We start from the raw sequence: 22,171 nt of genomic DNA on the forward strand, positions 1-22,171 counted from the left end.
TTTCCATCTTAGAAAATAAATTTTTACAACATGATAAACAAAAGAAACCAAACTAATGTATGCAAGAGAAGATCCCACATAAATAATAATTTAAAATTCTGTTCACATTTAATATTAACTCTACAGCATATACAATTGCTGTAAATACCAATTTGGTGTGGATTTAAAATCAAGTATAACTTAACAAAATAATTCAACAACAGATAAACAAAATTAATCTCCTGAAATATCCAACAGCAAATTTGTTTAAAGTTCACTGATAATCAGTACTCAGAATACATCTAGAGAAGCAAATCTATACTTCATTTCCATTCCACATAACACCCTGAATACCTGCATATCAAATTTCATATGCTTACTATCTGAAGATGACAGGAGATAGACACGTCAATTTGTGATGAAAAATATTTCTATATTATATGACACGGCAAGAAAATTTTTCAAATTATGTTTGAAATCTTGCCATATCTGCAGCTTTAGTGACAGTTAAATTAGTTACAGGTAAGATAATCCTTCTTTACAGACTTTTTCTCTCCCTTCATTCCTCAAGGGGGTCAGGTCACCCGCTCAGTCGACGCTGTGCAGTCCCTTCCTCTAAACCCTATAGCAAACATGGGGGGCAAAAAGATGCACTGAGATGACAGATTCCCTACATTTCCATCTCCAGCCACCTTGGAATATACAGTTTTCTTAAGGTTACTCCATTACCTATACAGCTCTATTCCTCTGTCTCCCTCTGACCGGACTCTCCACATGGGATATAGCCCCTTACTGGTCACAGAGATCATAATTACTCTTGTAATTCAAAATCACAGTCAATTTGTGGGGCTACTCTGGTCAGTGAAAACATACGGGTGTGAAATTTGGAAACCTTAGTAATGTTCTCCCTGCTGCCTTACCCCTTGCTTACTCTTTGGAAAGAGCGTGCAGATAAATAACCCTCCCTATTGCTGACCCAGAAAGTACGTTTGTCTTGGTTTCAGCTGAGAGGGTTAATTTTCTTCATAGTAGCTAGCATGGGGCTATGTTTTGGATTTGTGCTGGAAGCAGTGCTGATAACATAGAGATGTTTTTGTTATATAGAGATGTTGTTGCTGAGCAGTGCTTACACAGAGCCAAGGCCTTTTCTGCTTCTCACACTGCCCTGCCAGCGGGATCGCTGGGGGTGCACAAGAGGTTGGGAGGGGACACAGCCAGGACAGCTGACCCCAACTGACCAAAGGGATATTCCATACTGTATGACGTCATGCTCAGTTTCTAAGGAGTTTGGGGAAGAGGAAGGAGGCGGGGGCGGCAGCAGCGTTCGGAGTGATGGCATTTGTCTTCCCAAGTCATCGTTACGTGTGATGGAGCCCTGCTGTCCTAGAGATGGCTGAACGCCTGCCTGCCCATGGGCAGTGGTAGAATGAATTCCTTGCCTTGCTTTGCCTGTGAGTGCGGCTTTTGCTTGACCTATTAAACTGTTTTTATCTCAACCCACGAGTTTTCTCACCTTAACTTTTCCAGTCCTCTCCCCCATCCCAATAAGGGGGGAGTGAGCGAGTGGCTGCGTGGTGCTCAGCTGCCGGCTGGGGCTAAACCATGACATTCTTTTTTTGGTGCTCAACATGAGGCTCAAAGGGTTCGAGATAATGACAGATTTGAATGGAATATACTAGATTGAATTTATAGCTGTTATTAGCTATTTAGTATTAGCTGTTTAGCTATTACTTGGCAGGCTCCTGTGCTTGCCATGGGGCTTGCTTGCCTTACTGTAAATTAGAGTCTAGTGCTCGTTAGTGGCTGCTTTTTGCTTTCGCCGCTCGCTGTAGTGCTGTACTGCTTATCATCTGACTGCACTGTGCCTGGGAACATTCTGATAACAGCAATGGCGATGCGCCTGGGCTGGCAGATGGCCAGGGCATCCCTGCTGTTTCTGTGCTGCTGGACTGGACAGGCTGGAACTCCTGTGTGCACTTGAGTCGAAGGGACGGTGACCTGTCGATGAGTCCACGTGGGAGCAGGACACCTCGAAGTGTCTGTGGCCATGGTTGTGTCTGTGCCGCAGCAGGTATACCTTTGGAGGGATTGTGAGCCAAGGATAAGTCCATGCTGGAGAAGGTACACCTCGAAGCATCTGTGGCAAGGATAAGTCCATGCTACAGCAGGTACACCTTGAAGCATCAGTGGCTGTGCAGGGGGTCATGCTGGAACATCCCAAAGTGTGTGGCCATAGATGAGCCCACGACAGGGCAGGTTTATTTCTGAAGGAACTGAAATGACTGTGACTGACTGTGGGCAAGGCCATGCTGGAGCAAGTATATCTCTGAAGGCATTGTGGCCCATGGAGAAGGCCATGCTGGAACAGGTGCGCCTCAAAGTGACTGTGGCTGTGGCTAAGTCTATGCCACAGCAGGTATACCCCTGGAGAGACTGTGGCTCATGATAAAGCTCCACTTGGAGCAGGTACACCCCTAAGGGACTGCAGTCTGTGGATAAGTCCAAGCCGGAGCAGGGGCAAGGGGAGGAGTTCATTGCAATAGTAAACCTGATGGTCTGGCTCAAAGAGACCGGGGTGGAGACTGTAATGGAAATACCTTTAATTTGTTGTAACCCAGGATTTGAGTTGCCTGTTATAGGAATTACTACAGCAGGAACGACCTGAACCAACAGAGGACAAGCCTTACAAGAAGCAGTGCAAGTGCAGCACTGGACCTGACCTGAGCTGGTTTCGGTGTCCAGTGACTCCACACATCACACCACCTTTCCTGTCCTGAGTGACCACCATTGTGGATGATGGCCAAGGTTATGGACTGAGTCAACCCAATGGACATTTTATGGACATTTATCGACATTTGAAAAGGGTGGTCCATAGACTAAGGGAATGATATCAGCATATTATATTATATCAAGGGATGAGAAGGGTGGTGGTGATTAATGAGGACGTATTGGATAGTGGGGGACCTGAGCATGGCATAAATGGTATGGATCAAGGGGTGGATAGTGTCTTGGTTTCAGCTGAGAGGGTTAATTTTCTTCATAGTAGCTAGCATGGGGCTATGTTTTGGATTTGTGCTGGAAGCAGTGCTGATAACATAGAGATGTTTTTGTTATATAGAGATGTTGTTGCTGAGCAGTGCTTACACAGAGCCAAGGCCTTTTCTGCTTCTCACACTGCCCTGCCAGCGGGATGGCTGGGGGTGCACAAGAAGTTGGGAGGGGACACAGCCAGGACAGCTGACCCCAACTGACCAAAGGGATATTCCATACTGTATGACGTCATGCTCAGTTTCTAAGGAGTTTGGGGAAGAGGAAGGAGGCGGGGGCGGCAGCAGCGTTCGGAGTGATGGCATTTGTCTTCCCAAGTCATCGTTACGTGTGATGGAGCCCTGCTGTCCTAGAGATGGCTGAACGCCTGCCTGCCCATGGGCAGTGGTAGAATGAATTCCTTGCCTTGCTTTGCCTGTGAGTGCGGCTTTTGCTTGACCTATTAAACTGTTTTTATCTCAACCCACGAGTTTTCTCACCTTAACTTTTCCAGTCCTCTCCCCCATCCCAATAAGGGGGGAGTGAGCGAGCGGCTGCGTGGTGCTCAGCTGCCGGCTGGGGCTAAACCATGACATTCTTTTTTTGGTGCTCAACATGAGGCTCAAAGGGTTCGAGATAATGACAGATTTGAATGGAATATACTAGATTGAATTTATAGCTGTTATTAGCTATTTAGTATTAGCTGTTTAGCTATTACTTGGCAGGCTCCTGTGCTTGCCATGGGGCTTGCTTGCCTTACTGTAAATTAGAGTCTAGTGCTCGTTAGTGGCTGCTTTTTGCTTTCGCCGCTCGCTGTAGTGTTGTACTGCTTATCATCTGACTGCACTGTGCCTGGGAACATTCTGATAACAGCAATGGCGATGCGCCTGGGCTGGCAGATGGCCAGGGCATCCCTGCTGTTTCTGTGCTGCTGGACTGGACAGGCTGGAACTCCTGTGTGCACTTGAGTCGAAGGGACGGTGACCTGTCGATGAGTCCACGTGGGAGCAGGACACCTCGAAGTGTCTGTGGCCATGGTTGTGTCTGTTGCCGCCAGAACAGATGCACCTTGAAGCAACTGTGGCTGTGGATAAGTCTATGCTGCAGCAGATATATTCTTTGAAAAGGCTGGTTCATAGACTAAGGGAATGATATCAGTATATTCATAGAATCATAGAATAGTTTGGGTTGGAAGGGACCTTAAAGATCATCTATTTCCAACCCCCCAGCTGCAGGCAGGGACACCCTCCACTAGACCACATTGCCCAAAGCCCCATCCAACCTGGCCTTGAACACTGCCAGGGATGGGGCATCCACAGCTTCTCTGGGCAACCTGTTCCAGTGCCTCACCACCCTCACAGTAAAGAATTTCTTTCTAACATCTAATCTAAATCGACCCTCCTGTAGCTTAAAGCCATTTAAAACATAAACAGTCCCTCTCTCAGCCTTCCCACAGGCCCCTTTAGGTACTGGAAGGCCGCAATTAGATCTCCCCGGAGCCTTCTCTTCTCAGGCTGAACAACCCCAACTCTCTCAGCCTGTCCTCATAGGAGAGGGGCTCCAGCCCTCTGACCATCTTTGTGGCCCTCCTCTGGACTTGCTCCAACAGCTCCATGTCCTTCTTATGTTGGGGGCCCCAGAGCTGGATGCAGTACTCATGAGAGTGGAGTAGAGGGGCAGGATCACCTCCCTTGACCTGCTGGTCACACTCCTTTTGATGCAGCCCAGGACACGGTTGGCTTTCTGGGCTGCAAGCGCACACTGCCGGCTCATGTTGAGCTTCTCATCAATCAACACCCCCAAGTCCTTCTCCTCAGGACTGCTTTCAATCCATTCCCTGCCCAGCCTGTAGTTGTGCTTGGGATTGCCTTGACCCACGTGCAGGACCTTGCACTTGGCCTTATTGAACTTCATGTGGTTCGCATGGGCCCACGTCTCAAGCCTGTCAAGGTCCCTGTGGATGGCATCCCTTTCCTCCAGCGTGTCAATCACGCCATCACAGTTTTGGGATTCCTAGCATGAGGAGGATGTAGATGAACTTGAGTGAGTCCAGCAGAGAGTCACCAAGAAGATCAGAGGGTTGGAGAGCATGACCTGTGAGGAGAGACTGAAGGAACTGGGCTTGTTTAGCCCAGAGAAGAAAAGATTTAGGGGACCATACAGCAGCTTTAAAGTACTGAAGAGGAGATTACAGATAGAACCCAAGTGTATGGCAGAAGAATGAGAAACAATGCTCATAGATTGAGATAGGGTGGGTTCTAATAGGATATAAAGGAAAATTCCCCATTATGAGGGCAATGAAGCATTGGAACAGGAGATTGCCTGGAGAAGTTATGGAATCTCTGTTCTCAGAGATTTTCAAGACCCAGCTAGACAAAGCCCAGAGATACCTGGTCAGAAATCAGGTTGACTCTGCTTTGAGCAGGAGATTGGACAAAATAACTCCCTGAGGTCTGTCCTAATTGGTGATTCTAATGTGGTCCAAAATCAACAGCTGCAGAGGCCAGATCTTGGTGGTGAAAGATGCCTCTAAATAGGAAGCCCTTAAACCCCACATCCCGCAGTGCAAGAGCAGCCAGACTCACCACCTAGTACCTCTTAATGCATGAACAGTGTCTAAGACAGCCTCATTAGCTGCTACAGCAAGGCCAGCCCTTCAGTAGTCACCATTCTCGCTGCAACACGCCTACATTTCATTTTTATCTTGGTTAACAATCTACTGATTTTATTTTCCAGAGATCTGTTGCTTCTAATGATACATATCAGCAGTTCAACCGTTTGCAGCTTTCTTTGAAAACAACCTTGTCTTCGTTCAGGTGCCTGGGTAGAGCAATCTGCCTACACTCTGTCTGTCAGTGCAAGACATAAAACACGCTCGCCTGGCCAAACTGATACTGGATTAGTAGGTGCTGAGGTGCATCCAGGCTGTCTGTGACTTGGTCAAAGAATTTTAGCAGGCAGTTTAACAGTTGAACAAGTGTTTGCAGTATATTACAAGTCATAAAGACAGATTGATTAGATGCAAACAAGCAATCTCCAAATTCTCTTCCACACCCATCAGCCTTCAAACATGTACTACATGGAAATTTTCAGAGTCTTATTCCCTGAAGACAAAAGGAGATAGACATGCCAGTTCTTGGAGGACAACATTTCACCTGCAAGACGATTTTCCACATAATATTAGAAACCCTGCCATGTATGTGGCTTTAGTGACAAATTAAGCTGATGAACTAAGCTAGGTTTTCAATTTATGTGACAACAATAATAATATTGCATTACATTTATAAACTGTGTTCCACTTCAGGCTCTCTAAACCAATTTGCAAGCAATTACTTTAAAATTACTGCTATGTGTATTGCTACCCATGTATTATAGATGGGAAAGAAATCAGAGAAAGTGTAAAAATGCCTACAGGTGTACAGGAAGCCTTGATCTCACTAGAAGTTGCATCCAAATCCCCTGAGTGCTAGTCCTCTCCTTTCATGAAAAGCCTACATGTCTTTTCATGTGTCTGCCGCCTTCTTGCAGATGTTTTGTTTCTCTTAAGGCTTATGCCTCTATACAGCTTTTTCTACTTCTCTCCCTTAAATAATTTCTTAGGTGTGAATGCTATCCAGCTGGCATAGAAAATATTGTGTGCTACTTAATAAAAAGCCTATGCCAGTTAAAAATAATTGTCAAATTCTGCTTTCAGTGAAGTCAATGGAAGATTGATGATGGCATCAAGTGAGACAGGCCCAATAGTAAAAAATACAGGAAGCATGAGATGGAGCATAGAAAGTGGGCTGGTATAGAGGAAAATCAAAGCATAATGATCATGTGTCCAGTTGAGTGAATAGGCCATGTGTCTCCTCTAGCCAATGCCCCAAAGATAAGAACCAGAAAGCAAAATGAAATTAATTATACAAATGCTCTGGCAGCTGGCTTTGGCAATTACAACATGTATTTTTGATGAAATGCTTCCCAGATCCTAGACACAAGCCCAGACTAGCCCCCAGAATTCAAATACTTACACAACTGCAAACCACAGCTAAACTTGTGATTGTCCCAGCTTCCTAATGAGCTGATCCAAAAATCCCAACTCTGATGCCCCAAACTTTGAGGAAGTAGGGGTTCACACCCACATACAGGCATAGCAATCCAAACCCAGTACTAATACACATCTGTAAGACATGTTTTGCACTAGAGTACATTCATTAGAGTACCTTTCATAGAAAAAACCTACTACCAAAGTTTGGTCTAAGCCCAAAGTTTGTTTCTTTCACAAGCCATTAACAACGTTCAGGAGAAAAATGTAAAAAGGTTGAAGGTGATCTTTGTCTTGAGACAGCCCCCTAATAACCAGTAGCTGTGGGATTTCTGAGATGGAGGTTGAATTCAAGCAGCTGACAAGATATCGTCAGAGCACACATATACAGGTTGTTTGTATGGAGCATATTGGTAGAAGTACTTTAAAAGTGTGTTCAGACGCACCACCACCCACCCACCACCCTGGCTCATCCTGGGCAGAGTTTCATTTTGGTTTGGGGAAGAAAGTGAAAATTTTCAGATTTGCTATAAAAGTGGTAGAACTCGTTGGAGTTAAATATAAGATTATCTCTGCATACAAATCAAAACACAGCTCTCAGAGGAGCCCCACGGCATACAGTGTGAGAAGGGTGAGAAATGTGTCAGTGTGAGTGTGGGTGGGCTCAGCTCAGACTCTGCTCAAGGACGTAGGAGGAAACAGAAACTTAACTGACAGTAAAATTTTCCAAAGGGCTAATTTACCCAAAGCAAACTGCTACGGTCATAAACAAGTCTCACCTAGAGATGATGTGCTGAGCTGAGTCAGTGAAAAATCTTTGGGGAGAGCTGGAGGCACAGCTGGGCGATGGGCAGAGCACAACGCCAGCAAGGAGCCTGCTCTGCCACCGGTTCAGCGTGGGACTTCTGGCAAGGGATTTCATTGCTGCTTGTGGCAACTTCCTCATCTATTTGATTAGGCCAGTATTTCTCTTTCTTAGTATGGCCGTCAAAGTTAGTGCTTGTAGGATACTATTCAGTTCTCAGAAGAAAGACTATTGCACTTCCTAATATGTTTTATAAAGGAAACAATGACATCCATAAAGTAGATGACTGCACTCCACATTATTTTTTCTCTAGATTTATTGCTAACTTTTTCTTAAAGCACAGTTACATGCTTCTGTTTCTTTGGCTGATGGAGCATTGGACAAACCACTCTCTCTCAATGCAAAGCTTTTTCTAATTCCTCTTGAGCATCAGATCTTCTGAGCTACACCATTTTTTTCTCCCACAAACAGCAGTCAAAACAATATACCTACATCTGCAGGAAGATTTTGACTTCTGATTTCTATGCCACTGTTTTACAATACTACATATACACAAAAGATGTGTAGGGCTTCTTTTCTAGCCATAATTTACCACTAAAAATAGTTTATCGCTAAGACCTTTAAATAAAGTAATAATACTCCCTTAAAAAAGGTGAAAAGCACTGATGCTGGGTTTTTTTTCTTTAAGCTCCCTGTGAGGATCTGTTAGGAGCGTAATGGTGACTGGGTTTAGTAGTGAAGAAAAACAAAGATTTTTTTTTTTTTCCCCTACGTGAAGGAAGAAACACTTGGCCAGATCCCAGGGGTTATGGGAGAGAGAAGTGAACAGCAGAGTGTTTCAGAAAGAGACATTCCATGGGTACCACTGAAATGATTCAAACTGTAATTAACTATCCTCACTATCCCAAAATATAGGTGCATGTGCATTTGGGAATGAGTATCAAATTGCAAATTGAGTCACTCCACAAGCTTGTTTTACCCTCCCAATTATGCAAGCAGGTTTGTGACTCAGCATCTACCCAAGTCTGTTCTCCACTGACAAGACAAATCAGTTCTGCAGTTGAGTCAGTCAGAGCCCTTTTCGCAGTGATGAATTCAGCAGGCAGCCACCGTATGGGAAAGATCGTGGAGCCTTTACTCTGTGTGCAGTTACCTCTGTGAGAGACAGTAAGTACATTTTAAAGGAGAATAATCTTCAGCTCATCTTCACACAAGAAACTAATTAAATGGGGGAGAGAAAAGCTGTCATGGGATTACACTGGTTGGTGTTCACAGTCCTTTAACTAAAAGAGATTAGATTTTCTTTCCAATAGTGTTTTCTGTTGCTACTGTTGTGTGTTCATCCCTTGTTTATAAAAATCATCCGGCAACTTGCTGTAATTGCAATTGTAATTGACAATTAATTTCTTTAATTGTCTCCGACTTTTAAGGGTTGCAAATAATTTCTGACATTTTAAGAGTGTGACAAGGGTGGAGGTGTCGTGCCAGGCAATCACAGTCTCAGGCACAGGTTGGCATGGGAATCTGCTCCAGCCTGTTCCTGGAATGTCGACATTCTTGCTGGCACATCTGGAACCAATATTAATCTTTACTTACCCTTCAGGCTTGATCCTTCCGAGGTGCCAAGTATGAATGACTGTTGCCAGTGGTCTTAGCACTTGAAATACCTAACCCTTGACACCTACTGACAGAACCTCTAGGCTTCATTTGGAGCTGAAAGCGAAGAACCCACTGGGTGGATTGCACTTCCCTCTCTCTGCCTGTAAGAAATATATCCCCTTAACTCCTGTTCACAACCAGGTATCTTTACACCCATCCCAGAGGTGAATTTCACCAACAGCCACTTTAGTTGTAATAAAAATCCCACCGTGAGGCCATGGATGAGGTCCCACTGGGTGAATTGCAGTATAAACACTGTAGAAGAATGTCTTAGCCAAGAGGAGCTCATCGTTAAGTTACGTGAGGCTGAAAAAGACAGGGAAAAGAGAAAAGACAGTTATGGTTGGCAAATGTTTTAATTCCATACTGGAGGCTTTTCCAAAACGTCAAAAATGGGTTTCAATTCACAGCTGTATGTGAATACCAAATTGTCTATTCTACACAATAGCTTTTCTGAGAGATGCATCAGCTGTCTTCTACACAATTTACACACATCCTCTTGGGGCTCCAGATCACAGTTTTCACAATTACTGGTGCTTTTCTTAAAGCCTCTGTCCCATCCCCTGCAATCATTTGAGCATGTGAACATTTCAGCTTTAATTTTCTAAAAATAAGTACTTTCAAATATCATATCAATAAATTCTTTCAAACATTTATGGAGAAAAGCAAATACAAACTAAGTGAAATACAGAATCTCAAAATGCAAAAAGAAAAAAATGAAAGCAAACAATATATGTTACTTAAAAACAACAGGAAAAAAAAAGTTAAAATTTTAAAAGCCACTTAAAAATGTCCAGGTTCAGGTAATTTCTGAGTGCCTGGGTTTGACAAGACTTTGTCCAGCAGTATTTTGGATTTTGTGTAGTTCAAGGTTCCTCAATCTGCATGGTGGTGCTTAGGAGGTGGGGAGAAATATTACAATCTAAACCAGATAAAATCTTTCTGCTGTACTCCTTGCATATGTTTGCTTTCCAAAATTAACAATTCTCTTTCAAGCTCTCAAATCACATGCCAGAATGCATAAGTGGGATGCCTATCATCATACGTTACTAATATTGCCCAATCCTGACTATAAATACCTTGCTTCCAGTGTCTCGACAATCTGGGTTTACTTTTTTATTCTGAGGATCTGGTGAATTCCAAAGTGTTCAGCTTGTGACAAACAAGACATTCCCAAGAATGAAACCAGCAAGTAAGAAGACATTTCTCTTGAGTTATCAAGATCTGTGCTTTGAACATAGAAATTCCTCTATGGTGCTTGGTGTTATGAAAAATTATGTTCTATCTGCCTTAAATGTAATAAACAACAATACTTTGATGAAACTGAAAGTGGGATACATTGCATAGCCTTATTCCTGAAAGCTTTACTTTTACAGCAAATGCCAGAGGCTTATGTACATTTCCTATTTTAAATGAGGAAGTTCCTAACCCAAGTTGAGAAATAAGCGGTTAACTGGCAGTTACTGGTTTCCCTTTTCCTAGAGATGCATGGGAGGACCAGTTACATTCTTCCTTCTGTAATGATGCTAATTTCCTAAATATCCATTGCTGTGCCCTCTCTCCTCTACTGTCTGCCCCATGAGCAATCCACAGCCTGAAATTTTGTAATGTGAATTAGTATAACACACACCAAACAGATGAGTCGATGACCCCCTGATATCAGTGGCTCCATGCTTCTCCTCCTATTATTTTTTGCTTTCATGAACTGACTTGCTGTCCATTAACAGATGAGTTTTGCCCTTGCACAGAACACAGACGATAAGATTTTTGTCAAGAGAAGGATGATGACACCAACGTCCTCCGTGCTTACTGCAGAGCGGGAGGTGAAATGATGAATACTTGTGCACGTGTGTGTAGGGGGGAAGCAGGAGGGGGAAAAGACTGGTTCCAGATAGGCTTCCTTGTACAGAACATTTTTAAGTACTGTTCTGAAGAAATCAGTATTTTTAAAACACGATACTTATGTGGCAGATAAAAAAAGAAACAGCTGCATTAAGCAGCTTCAAGAGTCAGACTTCAAAAAGGGAAAGTCACCTCCCCTGTCCTTACTCTTCCCTGCACATAGAAAGAAGACAGTGATGTGATATACAGAGCTACTCAATGGTCAAATCAATTTCTTCTAATTTAAGCTTGTGTACTGATATCTTCTCTAGGGCCTATTTAAAGATGTATCTTTCATCATTGCTACTTTTGTATACCTTATTGAACATAATTAATAGCTGTATTAGCTGTGACAATTTATCTGGGGTCAATGAAGAAAAGACACCCAAAGAAAAGCATGGGCAAAATACAGCTTCATCTTGGATAGTCCTGTGGTCTTCCCTAGTTTTGTGGAGTTTACTATTATTACTACGTTTTATTCCAAAATGCATGACAAGAACGAACATTTCCCATTACAAAAATGTATGCGGACACAAGCAATTCCAATTCACTGGGCAGACTATTATTAGCTCTATTTTTAGCCTGAAGCGGTAACTAATCACATTAGTGGAGGGGCTTTTATTTTCAAAGTAATGGCTCTGGAATAGAGAACTTCCTTCTAAACAGCAAGTGAGTGTTGCCTCTCCCAGACCTCCGCTGTGCTCTTGGTAAAGGCCCTCTGTCTTCTCTCTCTGCACCACATTTCTCGATCACCACATTATTTCAGCGTCCCATCTGTAAGCGCTGTGCTAGTGACCCCTACCGTGGCTCTACTTTTAAGGTGCTCCTACACCACACCAGGAAATTCTCAATGGCTTCTAAATTAAGCTAATTAAATTGTGCTGCGCACCTATTCAAATGCGTACAGAAGGAGGAGTAGTGCATCATGGTAATATCCACAAGCAAGCGATGGAGTGTGAAGCTACCAGTCCAAATCTCTGTGCTCCATAAGCTGCGCCTCGGCAAGGGACAATTAGTGCAGGTCACGGATTTACTCAGTCAATTAACCTGATCAGGACCTTTACGTTTTTACTCTGCCATCATGCAACAATAGTGTACTATAGAATACATTATTTAAGAAATGCCTTAGGGAGTAGTAATAAAGCTTAGTGCGTAACTCCGGCAGCATATGATGCAACAAAACCAAAACAAAAATATTCTAAACATGTTGAAACTGACATTAAAGAGAGTTGATTTTCAATCCAACATTTTATTTCCCACAAGCTGCGAATCACTGAGTACAACAGCCTCCTGTCCCATGTTTCAGTACACCACAACACATCAAAGCCTAAGCGTGGCACTGCCCAATACCAAATGATGCCTGTCCTGAACCTCAGGCCAAGATAATTTTTCAGCAGTGAATTTCTCCAGTTGCAGGCAGTCTGATTCAAAATAATTTGATTCCCTTTTCCAAATAGGAATGTTGATATACAGCAGCTTGAAGTGTATGCTTTCAATGGTACGATACGAAGTATTGTTTCTTTTCCTATTTTTTATTCCACATTCATAGAATCATACAATCCCAGGCTGGAAGGGACCTGAAGGATCATCTGGTCCAACCTTTCTTGACAAAAACTCTTGTCTAGACAAAAGCACCGTCTAGACAAGACGGCCCAGCACCCCATCCAGATGAATCTTAAAAGTGTTGGGGAATCCATCAGTTCCCTGGGGAGATTATTCCAATGGCTGATTGTTGTCATTGTGAGAAATTTTCCTCTTGTGTCCAACTGGAATCTCCCCAGGAGTAACTCGTACACATTGCCCCTCGCCTTTTCCATGTGATTCCTCACAAAAGGGGAGTCTCCATCTTCTGTGTAGCCACCCTTGAAGTACTGGACCATGGCGATGAGGTCACCCCTAAGCCTTCTTTTCTCGAGGCTGAACAACCCCAGTTCTCTCAGCCTTTCCTCCTATGGCAGGCTTCCCAGTGCTTTGATCGTCCTGGTGGCCCTCCTCTGGACCCTCTCCAGCCTGTCCACATCTTCTTTTGTATAGTGGGGACCAAAACTGAACACAGTATTCCAGGTGTGGCCTGACAAGCACTGAGTAGAGTGGGATGATGACTTCTTCATCTCTGCTGCTGATGCCCTTGTTGATGCAAGCCACCATCCTGTTGGCTTTCTTTGCCGCTGCAGCTCACTCGTATTGAGCTTGTTGTCCATGAGGACCCCCAGGTCCCTCTCCACAGAGCTGCTCTCCAGCCAGGTGGATCCCAGCCTGTGCTGCACTCCTGGATTATGTTTTCCCAGGTGCAAGACCTTATGCTTGTTCTTGTCGAACTTCATAAGGTTTTGCAATAGTAATAGTGGAAGATAGTTTAAAACTTAACCATACTTGCAGGGACTGCATTTCCTCCGTCTCAGAAGCAGCAGACAGTCGCAGTGTTAAGGCATATTCTTACACTGAAGCAGAATCACAATTCTGACTGCAAGGAAAAGAAATTAGAGGAGCTTACATAAAACAAGGTGGAGAAAGATACTTGCTTATGAAAAACATTTTCCACAGGACCTCTGAAAAAAGCAGTAAAAAGATCTTTCACCTGTTACAGGCCAAAGTGAGGGCTTCCTGAGGCTGGTGATGTTGGTAGGCTATAACAGCATTTGAGAAACTGCACACATTACATAAAGACTTTCACAGAGTACCTAATGACACAGGAAAACTGAGAAAAAAAAAGACCATGCAATTAAAGAAAGGGAATTTTTGCAGCCTAAAATTGCTAAGTGATAATGTGACCTCTGCAAATAATGATTTAAGAACCCTGTTACAGTAGAAGCAACATATTTCTAAAGAAAATGCATACTTTTAACAAAAAAAGGGTAATTTCCCACATAAAGACATTAATTTGTTACAATTTTTTACTTTCTAGCACCATTCTTCCCAGGTTAATGCAATCTCAAATATTTTTTTTTCTTCTCTGAAATTGTATTTGTAGGATAAATCAATGTAGCAAAGAATAGAGGAATTTCTAGGAAAAAAAATATGGCACACCTCTCCATTTTATCATTTTTCTGGGTGTGTGTTGGATTTATCTATTAAAATCGTTGCATCCCCTTGTTTGTGGGTATTTATATGCTCACTCTTCCACCCGAAGAGTCAGTAGGAAGTTTAAAAACTCGGTTACACCTTGCAGTGGACAGCCACTGTCACTCTGTTGGTCCAGCAGCCACCTCTACCCTCTTTTCTACATTTTGGAGGAGCAACCAACTGGTCCCGTTTTATGGAAGAAGAATTTATGCAGGTCCCACCCTGACATCCAGTGGCCACTGCGCTCATGGCATGCTCCTGGTCTCTCGACCGTTTTAAACTCAGCTTGAAGTGATACAGCTTTAATCTCCAAATAGATTATTTCAGTACTTAAATCAACACATTTATGTGATTTCCATAAGTAAGCCTTGGTTGTTTCAGGCAATAATTATTTATCAACATGACTTCAGAGACCAAGACAAATATAAAATATTCTGATAATTATATTTAACGGTATTCAGTACAAAACCCCTGAAATATCCTAAAATGCTAAAATTATTCAGGAATGCTAATCACACAAGCATATTACCACTGAGTGATAATACTCTCTCTATAAACCTGCATCTGTGCACACATGCATATGTACATACATCCTCTCCCTCCCCCCAGTCACTTAGTATTCCTAAACTTGAAATGAAAGTGCCCAAGCGCAGGCATCTGTTTTGCACGAACCTAACAAAAAAACCAAGGCCCAACAACAGATTTTATTTTTGTGTGGAAGAAGAAATGAAGGTAAAGTGAATATATTTGAATATAATTCTTCAAAGCTATCAGCTGAAGCTCATATTTTTCAAGTGAAACTTGAAATTACTTGTAAATATTTGTTACTTGCCTGTTGGCTGGTAATTTTACTACCTATTTTTTCTTTCTAGTATTGGTAAGCTTGTCTGGTATCCTCAGAGGAGGTTTTGATCAAAACCAATATAGAATGAAGTTTTGGTACATATTTTCCCAGAGCTCTGGATGCCTGCATGCAGTGTTTTAATCTGGCTCACTATCAAGCTTGCTGAAAATTTCAGGTTTACACTTCCCTTCCAGAGTGTTTTTTTGAACTAGGACTGTAACACCTATTTGATTTAATACAGCTATTACTCCTAGAAATTCCTGCAACAACTGCAAGAGATGGATAAGCTTCTGGGCACTTTTTCTATTCCAAAGACTGATTGATTAATTTGATCAATGCTTCTCCTGGCTTAGAGTTTCCAAGATGATAACTTCAAAACAGCTCTGAGATTCGCCCTACATGTCACTGTGTTGGCACTGATCATCTATCAAAAGTTAGCATCCTTCATACTGTCCTGCTTTTTATAAAGGTACCACTTAAAAATAGAAATGAAAGCTTTCCCATGTTCAGAATATGTCTTTCTATATACCAGCATATATAGAAACTCCTGAGGAGTTGCGCTGTTTGTTTTTTCTCTCTTGCTCTCTCTGGAAGTAACCGGAGAATGCAATTGTTGTATCCAGGTGTGTAAAACTTCCTGCTAAGTAAGCCCCGATAGCAATGACTCAACAGATCCTTGTAGTAGTAGTAGTAATAACAATAATTTTATAGTCCTCATTTAGTTCTTTGCACTAAAGGGTAAGGACACTTCAGGACGTTGCTTTCTGTGACACTGGTTTTGTAAGATGCTCGCTTTTAAAAAAAGGGCTTATAGTCATCTGGGTTTTCACAGAACATTTCTGTAGATTTCTTTTGACTACAGGGCATTTACAAGGATAGGAAGAAATAACTCAGTGACCTATTGGAAAGTTCCTGGCAATGTGTCTTTCCTATTTTAAAACAAGTAATTAAAACCACTACTATCATATGAAAGCATGACTCATTTCATGCATTTTAAACTTAACATTATGTAAGCTCTTGAAGAGAGCTGGAGAAGAAAGACTACTTATTTGGTGGATGATAGAATTTATTTCAAGCTCCACTTTGACCAAAGACACAGGCAATGCAATTTACAATTTCTGTGGGTTCTGTATCTGCTTATGAGTTTAACATTCATATAAAATACTACCTGCACTGTCAAAAAATCTTCAACAGTAATACTTAATTTTGGATTAAGTCCCTTGACCCTGCTCAGCTGCAAACCCTGCCTGGGGAAAAGTAACCAAAAGCTCTGCACCTTACAAAGGAAGAGGAATGGGACCTACAGTACTTTTCCCCAGCTGCGTGTAACAGACACAACCTTACCAAACTGCTTATTTTGAGAGGACCTGCAAACGCTTCTTTAGCCTTTCTCTGTACTGACTTCTTGTACGAGAGCTACCACAAAAAGTGCTGCATTGCCCTCGAGCCAAGCAAAGGGCTCATGAGAAGGAGTGTGTTGGGTTGGTCTTGGCACCTCCTGGCTATTCTTCTTTCTTCAGAGCCGGACTTCCTGCGTCACTCGGTTATGAAGCAAAGCTGAGATGCAGTTTATACAGAGGCAGCGCGGGGGCCGGGACGAGCTGCGCCCTGAAGCGTGAGCCGCCGGGTTCTGCTTTCCTCTTGTCAGGAGCCTCCTGGCAGGTCTCTGACGGTGTGACCCATGAGCCATGACGCGGGTACTTTGCAGCCACATCGGATAGCGCGTGCCCCTTCGATTCTCAGGTGAGCTAAGCGGTCGCTACGCCATCGAAGCCCTATCTTTGCTTTACAAATTGACTTGAGGCTTAAGCCTCGTACCGGTCTTGAGAAGAAGAGATCCTGAACTAGTCGCTGATCCTAAGTAGCTGCTTTAAAATAACGATGTGTTACAGATGCCGGCCTGGAGTTGTAACTGGCATTTGGCTTACTATTGGATGAGTCAATTAAAGCAATTAAACCAGTGGTAAATTATTTTAGTCCAGATGATATCCGCATTTAACCACGCCAGAGCCCGCCCCTCACCCCTCCGCGTCCCCCGGGCAGGAACTCCTGCCATGGCAGGCCGCCTGCGCGCCAAGCCCCGCCGCCGGAAACTGGCCGGAGCCGTGCCCCCCCCCTAAGTGCCCCGCTGCGGGCGGAGCGGGGCGGAGACTACAACTCCCGTCATGCCCTTCCTGGGGCGCATGCGCGCTCTGTCCCGCTAGCGGGCGCGCTCCCACCGTGCACCGCGGCAGGAAAGCGCTGACCTCCGGGAGGTTGGGGTTTGGTTTTTTTTCCGTTCAGAGCGGACCGCGGAGCTGTAAATAACCGGTGCCGGCCCACGGACCGGGTAGGGGAGGTGGTTGCTACGTCCCGGCCGGTGGGGCGGAAAAGGTCCTGTGCGTGCGGGCACATCACTTCCGCTCGCCATTTCGCGCAGCACCTCCCCGCGGTGCCCAGGCCGCCCGCGCCGCAGCCGCCATGACGGACCGCTACACCATCCACAGCCAGCTGGAGCACCTGCAGTCCAAGTACATCGGGACGGGCCACGCCGACACCACCAAGTGGGAGTGGCTGGTGAACCAGCACCGGGACTCGTACTGCTCCTACATGGGCCACTTCGACCTGCTCAACTACTTCGCCATCGCCGAGAACGAGAGCAAGGCGCGCGTCCGCTTCAACCTTATGGAGAAGATGCTGCAGCCCTGCGGGCCGCCCGCCGACAAGCCCGACGAGTCCTAGCCCGCCCCGCCCGGGTCCCGGCCCCGCTGCGGTGCGCCCTCGGGGCGGCTCGGCCGGAGCGAGCGGCGGCAGCGCGGAGGCCGCCCCGCTGTGCGGAGCGCGGTGGCGGCCCAGCCGGGCTCCACTGAGGTGGCCTGCCAGCCAGCCGGGACCGAGCCCGGCACCGCGGGGCTGCCCTTACCGCGGGAAGGGCCAAGGAGCGGCCCCTGTGAGCGCGGGGAGCGTTGGCGTCTGCGGCCCTCTGTGCTCCTGGTCCTTCCACTTGCTTCATGTGCTGTGCCCTCGAAGGACTCTGATGGGGAGAAGTCTAGTAAAACGCCTGCTTCTGGGCAGCTTCGACTCTTCTAACTGTACAATCATTTGGATTTTTTTTTTAAATGGAAAATAATAAAACTTACTGGGCATTTGTAATATTTTGTTTGGTAATCTGCTAATAAGAGCTCTTTGTTCTAAAAGGAGCGCTGATTACTCAGTATTAAGCGTTTCAATACAGCCATCCAAAGTGCAAGTCTTGGATACTTTGCAGATAGTGTTTTCCTAGCTGGGCTGATCGGTGCTTCTTTACCAAAACTGTGTTTTAAGGAGGGAGAGGAAGCTTGTTGACACTCAAAGGGTTTGATTTGTTGTTAGCATTTATTGTGTTGGGGTGATTTGTGGTACAGCATAAGTTAATTGCTATAGTGCTTCAAAACTTCAAAACGGCTTTACCATTTTCTGGCCTCATTTTGCCTGTACTTTGAATTTTCAAGCCTTGATACTCTATGGTCCAATTTAGCAACCTTTTTTTTTTTTAACTTGTACTTTCTAGTCATCTAGTGATAAACTTTTTTTTTTTTACATTGTACTAAATAAGTGCATTAATGTGGGCTTAGACACTGTTAATATGGAATAAGTGATGCAGAGGCTTGGGAAAAGCTAAACTGTTTTGCCAATTGACTTCTTGAAATTTCTGCTTCCTTCCCAAGAAAAACATGAGGGTTACTCACTACTGCTCTGAAGTAAAACACCTTGAGGTGACACAACCTTATATCACATTGCAGACTGAACTGATGTTGATTTTGATTTGTCACTTAAAATAGGCTTTCTATTCACTTGTCAAATAAATTTTGGGTTCTAATGAATGGGAAAACTTCAGAGCAAAAGAGATACGTTACTTAGAGAAATTAAATATTCTTATGTCTGATGTGGAGCATTGTAACTGGGTGGGGGTGTTAAGACTGTATGTGAGCTTACCAATGATTTCTTTTCTTAAATCAGTATCTCAAAACTTTTGAGTGATAAACTTGCTCATGGTCTTTACTGAGTCTTATAAAACTAAGCTGCTGTAATAAAGTAAGAAAAAGTGTACAAGCTCCTGGGGCCATGTTGAAGTCAGTACATCCATCTTCTGAAGAATTCAAAGATGGCATTTTTCCATGTTTGTTGGACATACTGAGATGAGGGCAAGGGTAAAGTGGTTCTAAATAAATTTCACCTGCAAGTTTTGTGGGGAACTACTGTAATTTCCAATAAATGAAGGGCTTTTGTAGAAAACCGGTTTTCACTTTTCATGTAAGCTGGTGCAGGTAATTTGAAGAGAATCTGTTCCTCATAGTGAGGAATGTGGCTGAAAGTTTTTCCTTGAGTTCAGGCACTTACTAGTAGGCATGCAGTGCAGTCTTGGCAAAAATTGAGCAAAATTTATATCTAAATCAAGCAAGTTTCCTGTTACAGTTAATAAAAGTCTGTTCTGTGACCAAATCTTAGAAACCTGCCTTTTCCCTGCACAAATAGGCAACATGCTGAGTGGAAAAAGGGTGGTGTGGGAGAGTCGTAGTAAGAAGGCTGCTCTTCCTGTTTCTGTTGCCTTACATACACCATAGCTACTCTGCCCAGAGAGAGAAAAGACCTGAAGCATTCATTACTTTATTGCATTTCCCCACGAGTAGTTCCATAAGGTATCTTGTCTGCCAGCAGCCGATGTGCATTGATGTGTGCAACAGGCAGCAATACTGTGGTTAATTCACCGATGGCAAAGGAGCTTGAGCCTCAGTGCTGGGACTCAGAACTGGAAGGGCTGGAGTGAGAATACAGGTGCTTTTGTGACGGGTTGGAAACCGAACTTGCAGTAAGACAAGTCTTGAATCTTAAATAGAAGGAAAACCAGAAACTATGCACCTTAATCCACTCCTACAGAAATTAGAACTTAAAAAACATTTCAAGGAAGATTTCTCTGAGTATAAACTGCTAACAATTAGCTCTGTCCATGGATATGCTCAATACTCACTCAGTGCATTTTAAAAATGTGAGCAACGAATGTATGACACATAAATAAAGATTAATGCTTCCTGGCAGGCCAACTCTTGTAAAGGCCACATAGCCTTCAGGCACAACTCGGAGTTAGGTGGTGAGTGAACTTGATGGTTCTGCTGGGTATACTCACGCAAATCCCAGTTAAGCACGTTCCTCTATTTTAGCGTGGTTGGAAAAGGTTTTTAGAGTTGTGAAACATTACAAATGCTTTCTTAAGAAACAGAATCAAAGAGAAGTTAGAATTCCAAAGAGTTCAAGACAAACTTGAAGAGACTTGGGAGACACTGAAAAGTGTGTTTCTGGACTATGGTATTTTCCCTAAATCCCAAAATAGTTTTTAAACAAGCAAAGGCAGTGAGCTCTTTTGCATTTTAGTACTGGAAAAGGTAAAGCATCCTAAGAATAGAGTTAGTTACGTGTCCCACTGCGATGCATCTGGTTTTTACCTCTATCCTGATTGAAAGATGAAGGGTATTTACGAATTGGCTTGATATTTGCATTATTTTCTTTTTACATCCAAGCAGTATAGCTTTAACTGGGCTTTCCCTTGTGATGTCTGGCTCATTTTCCTGAGTTTCTGTAGCTTAATTTCATGTAGTGTGAAGTGTGAGAAATATAAACTATTTCCAACATGGTGTGTATTGTATTTGGTAAGGAATTTCAACTGCTTTTGTTGTGCTAGTTAATGTATCTTTGTAAATTCTCTGTAGAGTTGGATGTATATGCACCTTTAATTAAAGAAATCTAATAGATAATATATATAGTATTTAATGACCGTTTAGCTAAAAATAGAATACTGACAGGATGTTATCTAAGATTTATGAATACAGTGAGAATTATGAGGATGGCAGATGAAAGGAGAAAGGTTTGCTTCTGGTGCCTTAATTATAGATGATTCAAGAGAATAATAACCAAGCTTGACCCTTACAGAAAAAAACATGCAAAGCTTCATGCTAAGGTGGTTTATTTTACTTATAAACAGAATATACTTAATGCAGAAAATATTACCATAGAAGTGCACTACCACCTTCATTTTTAATTATGTTTGTTACCATTTTCTTGGCGATGTGCCTGCCTTTTATGCCAGGTAGCATAAATGTGAGGTTTACTAATTATTTTGTAAATTAAGAAATCTTGGCAGTTTACTCCATTTCTATATTTCAGTTGCTTTTCATTACAAGTGATTTTTTTCTTTTTTTACTACACCAGAGGGCAGCAAATGACGCTGCTATTCAACTGAAGGTGCAGATAACTAATAGAGTTGCATGCTATCTTGCAAAGTTCCTTTGAAAAAATAGATGGATAGTTTGAAAAATTGCTAAAACTTTCCAATAGGCAGAAATACTTAGCTTTTGCCTATTGGACAGTTCTAAGATTCAAAACAGATACTATACCTTTTATTCACCATGGGTGAATAGAGGAGCGTGGGAGCCCTAGAAAGATACTATAGCGTTATAGTTCTGACTACCTTAATTTTTTGTTATTTTCTGATTTATCAGAACAATAGCAGTACATTAGTTAACATTTGCACAGTGAAACAATTGCAGTAGTGAGTTATTTTCTGCAAACTGTAAAACTTGGGCCACTTCTTTCACTTTAATCATATTCAGCATGAAACTCAGTTATTTTTAGGATCATTTACATGTATTAAACATTCATGGATGATAACATTTGTCTTCTGGATTAGCATCAGGATTTTACTTCAGCATATTGGGTAATTCCTTTCTAAAGCTGAGCTAATTTAATCATCACTAGTTTCAGAATCCTCATCAGAGCTCTGTTGGTTCTGTGCTTTTGCACCACTAATTCCATAGATTTTCTGAAGCAAAATGAAAAAAACCTGACTAATCCAAAACAAAAAGCCAAAAGACCT

The 22,171-nt window shown here is 43.0% G+C and overlaps 1 protein-coding gene and 1 long non-coding RNA gene across 3 annotated transcripts; both read left to right on the forward strand.

The window, feature by feature from the left end:
* Window positions 1-1,182: 1,182 nt before the first annotated feature.
* LOC129204676 (uncharacterized) lies at window positions 1,183-12,365 on the forward strand. Of its 2 annotated transcripts, XR_008576471.1 has the most exons (4): window positions 1,183-3,444; window positions 8,838-9,005; window positions 9,442-9,600; window positions 10,588-12,365. It is a non-coding gene; the product is annotated as an uncharacterized LOC129204676 (long non-coding RNA). The 2 variants fall into 2 exon arrangements; XR_008576470.1 differs by having other exon boundaries at window positions 9,442-12,365.
* A 5,129-nt stretch (window positions 12,366-17,494) lies between these two features.
* On the forward strand, window positions 17,495-21,053 carry SF3B5 (splicing factor 3b subunit 5). The gene has a single exon (XM_054821049.1). It carries the CDS (start codon window positions 17,746-17,748, stop codon window positions 18,004-18,006), a length of 261 nt encoding a protein of 86 aa, XP_054677024.1. The 5' UTR covers window positions 17,495-17,745; the 3' UTR covers window positions 18,007-21,053.
* Window positions 21,054-22,171: the final 1,118 nt, after the last annotated feature.

The sequence above is a fragment of the Grus americana genome, chromosome 3 (assembly GCF_028858705.1).
Source record: "Grus americana isolate bGruAme1 chromosome 3, bGruAme1.mat, whole genome shotgun sequence".
Taxonomy (NCBI): domain Eukaryota; kingdom Metazoa; phylum Chordata; class Aves; order Gruiformes; family Gruidae; genus Grus; species Grus americana.

Excerpts from the sequence above, each read along its gene's own strand:
- SF3B5 (XM_054821049.1), top strand. The coding sequence starts at position 17,746 with ATGACGGACCGCTACACCATCCACAGCCAGCTGGAGCACCTGCAGTCC.